General features: G+C 42.6%; 1 protein-coding gene across 1 annotated transcript in view; it reads left to right on the top strand.

Moving 5' to 3' along the window:
- The window catches only part of auts2a (activator of transcription and developmental regulator AUTS2 a), a 273,349-nt gene that overhangs the window by 172,748 nt on the left and 95,601 nt on the right, over nucleotides 1–5,000 (top strand). The window contains exon 4 of the mRNA XM_030792745.1: nucleotides 3,415–3,444. Within this exon, the coding sequence (XP_030648605.1) occupies nucleotides 3,415–3,444 (30 nt within the window). The remainder of the gene's footprint in view (nucleotides 1–3,414; nucleotides 3,445–5,000) is intronic.

A 5,000-nucleotide genomic window follows, 5' to 3' on the forward strand; every position in this document is an offset into this window, starting at 1 on the left:
TAAACATTCGGGTCTGGCCACGTTGTGTGAAGCTTGGCCTGTGTAAATAGCTCAGCTTCAGACCAGTGGATCAGATTCACTGTTAGCCACCCCCTCCTCAGAGCTGTAATGGCTTCCCCTCTCTCTCTCTCTCTCTCTCTCTCTCTCTTTCACTAGCTCATTGAATAAATGAACGTGCCGACTGCCTAGGCCTGTCTCCGACAGCACGCTTGAGTGCAACCAGCGATTCCGTTCTTGTCACGGACGTGGGCTTTTATTTCATGTACTTAACTCACCTCACAGCCACCGAAACTATGGCTACATTTACCTTGTCAGTGATTCCTCTGACATCTGAACTCGCCTGGAAAGTCACACCCCGGCCCCCCCCCGCTTTTATGGAAAGACGTTTGAGTAAAAACAAGTTACCTCAGTGTATGGATCAGCTATGCCCCTCTCAATGTCGGGGTATGTTTTTTAACGCTTTTTTTTATTATTATTTATCTGTTCTCATGTAATATTGTAAATGCTCCTCCAACATGTTACTTTTCTGGTACGTTCAGTTAAGCGTATACAGATTATTTTGTCCAATTCAACGCCATGCGTCAAATTTGTGGAGTCTTTTTATAATCATATTTATTGCTTCACCTCCTACCTGTACCTTTGTACTGTCTGTTATGTATAGCTTGAAGGCAGTGTCATGGATTATACGTGTGTGTGTGTGTGTTAGTGTGTGTTTATGTGGATATTAGCCAATTAGTGAACTTGTTTCTTTTGACAGCTCAAATGTTGGAGTTTTTTTTTTTTGCTGTCTCTCTTGCTTTTTTAAATATTGTGTTCATATGTTGAGCTGTGTTTTTGAAAGGTTTCGCCTTCTTTGCTATAAGGGCGAACAAATTGCCTGCCCTAGCCTGTCAGACTTGATCTCCCTTTTTTTTCTTTTTTTTTTTTTAAACTTTGCTCATTATAGCGGTATTTCCATTTGATTTTGTTTTCCTTTTTCTCTCTCTCTCTCTCTCTTGCTCACTCTCATTCTTTGCACCGCTGAGAAATTTGCATACCTCTATTCTCTGAGAAAAAAAAAAAAAAGAAAAAGTAATGACAGCAATTTCTTTCCTTTCTCTCACCAGTAGCTGCGCGAGTGTGTCGTTTAGTGGCACCTGCGTAAGCGACAGGCACAGGGATGAGAAGCGAAAGAGAGCAGTTGATTAAATCATCATCAAGTCGCGCTGCAGAAAGTCAATTCTGCTCCCCGTCTACAATGATATCCTTTTATCCCAAAGTAATGAGCTATGGCACTTTTGCATCGGCTAATGCGATGAGTTCCATTAGCATGTTCCATTTGCTTCACAAGCAAGGGCAAGTCATTCCGAGGCGCTCATATCTCGACAATCAAAGCAATTGGCTGCAAAGGCAAGGGAAGAGAAGGGGGGGGAGGGGGCAAAGCCGGGGGTGTTTTTTATGGATCACAACACAGTGGAAAAAATACATTTGCCCATTATTTTAACTCCTCGTCTGCCTGCTCTCCCCGGTCTGCTCTGAGAATGAGTGAATGAGCGAGTGAGTGAGCGAGTCAGTGAGTGAATGAGTGAGTCAGTGAGCGAGTCAGTGAGTCAGTGATTGAGTGAGTGAGTCAGTGATTGAGTGAGTGAGTCAATGAGTGAGTGAGTCAGTGATTGAGTGAGTGAGTCAGTGATTGAGTCAATGAGTGAGAGAGTCAGTGAGAGAGTGAGTGAGTCAGTGAGTGGGTGAGTGAGTGAGTGAGAGAGGGGAATATAATGAGAAGAGGGCTTTGTGATTCCTGTCACTGGCTGAAGTTCACATCTCATTCTGACAAAGTGTGAGATAAAACGTGGGTGCAGAGATGTGTGTGTGTGCGTGCTTGTGTGTGTGTGCGTGTGTGTGTGTGTGTTTGTGTGTGTGTGAGAAAGAGAGAGCGAGAGAGACAATTATAGGAAGAATAGTGTTTGCTATAATTTTCATTGCATTTTAGATACTGTATAATCACTATTCTTTTTTGAACAACAATAAGCGTATCGACTTGTATAGTTTACTGTTATTGTTATATATTGTTTAATAAACTTATTTTAATAAACGTATGACTCAAGTGGGTTTTCTAGGGCTGTTTATGTATGTGTGACAGGGAAGGTGGGCACAAGAGATTAAGAGAGAGAGAGAGAGAGAGAGGCAGAGGGAGGGAGGGAGGGGAGATGTTTGCTGTGTACGTTATGTGCCTGACAGAGAAGGAGAGAGAGACAGATAGAGAGTGAGTGTGTTTGCTCTGTGAATTTATTGCTCCTGCATAATGGATGAACTGTTGGAGTTGTGACCGTCCTCGCTCTCGGCAGGCCCCAGTTCCTCTGGAGGTTTTTGGGGGGAACAGAGCCGCAAATTGGATGCCGCACCCCCACCGAGTTCACAGAGCCCTGTCATGGGTCAGTTGGGGAAATGCTATGCCAAAAAAGCCAGCCAGCCTCTCTCTCTCTCTCTCTCTCTCTCCACCTCCTCCTCGTCATCCTTTCCTTTTTTTCTCTTTCTCCATTTGAGCACAGTAGGGCATTGGCAACCCTAGCCTGGGCCCAGCTCCCGGACTTGTCAGTCAGCGTGGGTTGGCGCGGGGCTCCGGTCCTTAGCTTTAATCGACGCTACAGCACTCCCGAACCCCTTTCCTGGAGCCTAGCCTTCATTAGGAAGTGCAGTGCCTCCCCGTGCCCAAGCCATATGCATCTCTTCAGGGCCGTCAGCCACCCCGCACCACGCTAATTAGCTGATAAAGAACTAAGTGGACCTTGAAATTGAAATTGGAGAGGAAAAACAGAAATCCACAAAAAAAATTCATATTCACGAGCGTTTCCTAGGTTGTTTCTTTTCTTTTTCTTTTTTTCTCCTTCCCGGAGGCCTTTCCTCACCGTCTTGCAACCCTGTTGTTGTTGTTGCTAGCTGTTTCTTTTGTCTGTTTGTTTGTTTGTTTGTTTGTGGTGGGTCTCCTTTTTTTTTTTTATTTGGTCCTCTGGAAAAAAAAAAAAAAAAAACTTTCTCTGTGTTTTAAATATTCCAGTTAATCTTCCTCTCTGAGTAAAGCGGCATGTCTGATTCAGCATAAGGTATATATGTTGGTTTGCAAATAGCGTGTTTTCATATTCAAGAGCACATGCATATGAACTCGTCATAACAGCCGCAGATTTAATGCTGCCTGTCCTCTAAGAGTGATAAGAAAAAAGTCCTTCCTGGTGAGGTTTTTTTTTGGGGGGGTCGTGATTTTATTTCTGGGCTGATGAGGCGAGCACTGTGGAACAGGGCAAATGAGATCTCCAGATGATTATGTGTGTGAACCCTAACCAAAAAAAAAAGAGGCACTGGTTAGAATGAGATAACTGTGATTAAGACCAGAATGTTGAGCCGGTTTAATCGAGTTTTTTTTTCTTTTTTCTTTTACAGTGTGACAGTGAGAGCGATCAGGAAGACAAGGTAAGTCCATTTTAAAGTGTTTACCTTTGTGTCCTCCATAGCATTTCTATCAAGATAATGCTAATTCATTTTTAATCAAAGTATAATCAATGGCAATCCAATATTAGACTTTGAGAGCACACATTTCTATTTAATTAGGATTAAATATCTCGTTAATAACAGCGAAAAAGCCTTAATTAACTGCACATTCATTATGAATGACTTTATAGCGTGCAAAATTGAAATTGAATCATTATGTGCCTCGCTAGTTTCTTTTAGAGATTATACCGAGACTATGAAAATGAGAAAACCAAAGTCTGCTCTTTTTTAAGGGCAAGTCTGTGATAAAATCATTGTGAAAACAAATTGAAATGGAAAGGCTCCTGTATGAGGTTTGGAGCATTTGACTGCAGTGGGTACAGTAAGAGGAACTGACCATTCAAACACTGCAGGAATACACATCTGAGACCACTCAAACTTATCTTAGTCAGAACCATGTAAGAACTGCTTCGGTTTTCTACCCCTATTCTTTCTTTCTTTCTTTCTTTCTTTCTTTTGTTTGTTTTTATTCTTCATCCTTTTTGGAGTGTTAATGTTGAAATGACCCTCGTCACTGCTGATCCTTTCACAGTGGTCCGACAAGAACGTTCTTAATCGCCGAGGTGTTTGCTTTATATTGTTTATCGTCTGGTTTTTACCACTCTAATGGCTTCACTCAGTTTGTCCTGTTAGATGGGTTTTTTTTTTTTTTTTCTCTGATGAGCTCTGTGGCAAAACAAAAGAAAACCTTAGGACGGTGATCATTCACATCAAAACTATATTTTGTGTGTGTGTGTGTGTGTGTGTGTGCGTGCGTGTGTTTGTGCATATGTGTGTGTGCGTGCATGCAGCGTCTGCTGCATACATGTACCTGTCATTGACGAGCGTGTTTTTTCGGCGATCCAACAGCGGCTATGCGGCTTGTTTGTTGTGACGTCGTACTCAGACTGCATACGGGGACTCCTTAATTAAATCAGATTCAGATGTGGACAAATGTTCCCTGCTTGTTTAGTTCCACTCTAATTGCAGAAAAGAAAAAAAAAAATGGCTCCCCAGAGAAATCATGTTTCACTGGGCTGTTGTACCACAGAGAGGCTGGAGTGGCGACATCTAGCCATCAATCTCCATTTCTGTTTATAACCCTTTTTAGAAGATGTTTGTAAATGTTGGTCGGGTGGCTGTTTCTACACTGACACCAGCTCTCTCTGCTCTTCCTTGAGTTCTGTGAGTGACCCACAGGAAGTTTAATGATAGTAATAAGGGTACTACAACCCAAGGGAGCGCTGTAATGATCTTTCTACTGACAGAACACAGGCTCAGGCGCGGCCCTCCCCCTCACTGATATCGCCCAATTACAGCGCTGATTAGCCTTACATAAAATGTATGACTTTGAGTGATGATTCTCTCTCTCTCTCTCTCTCTCTCTCTCTCTCTGGCTGTCTCTGTCTTTCTGTCTCTTTTTTCCTTGTGTAGTCTTTACAGGGACATTCTTTGACAGCCAGCCTGTTTAAGATCACTGACAGTTAGAGACAAAGAGA

This window comes from Chanos chanos, chromosome 15 (genome assembly GCF_902362185.1).
Source record: "Chanos chanos chromosome 15, fChaCha1.1, whole genome shotgun sequence".
Classification (NCBI taxonomy): Eukaryota; Metazoa; Chordata; class Actinopteri; order Gonorynchiformes; family Chanidae; genus Chanos; species Chanos chanos.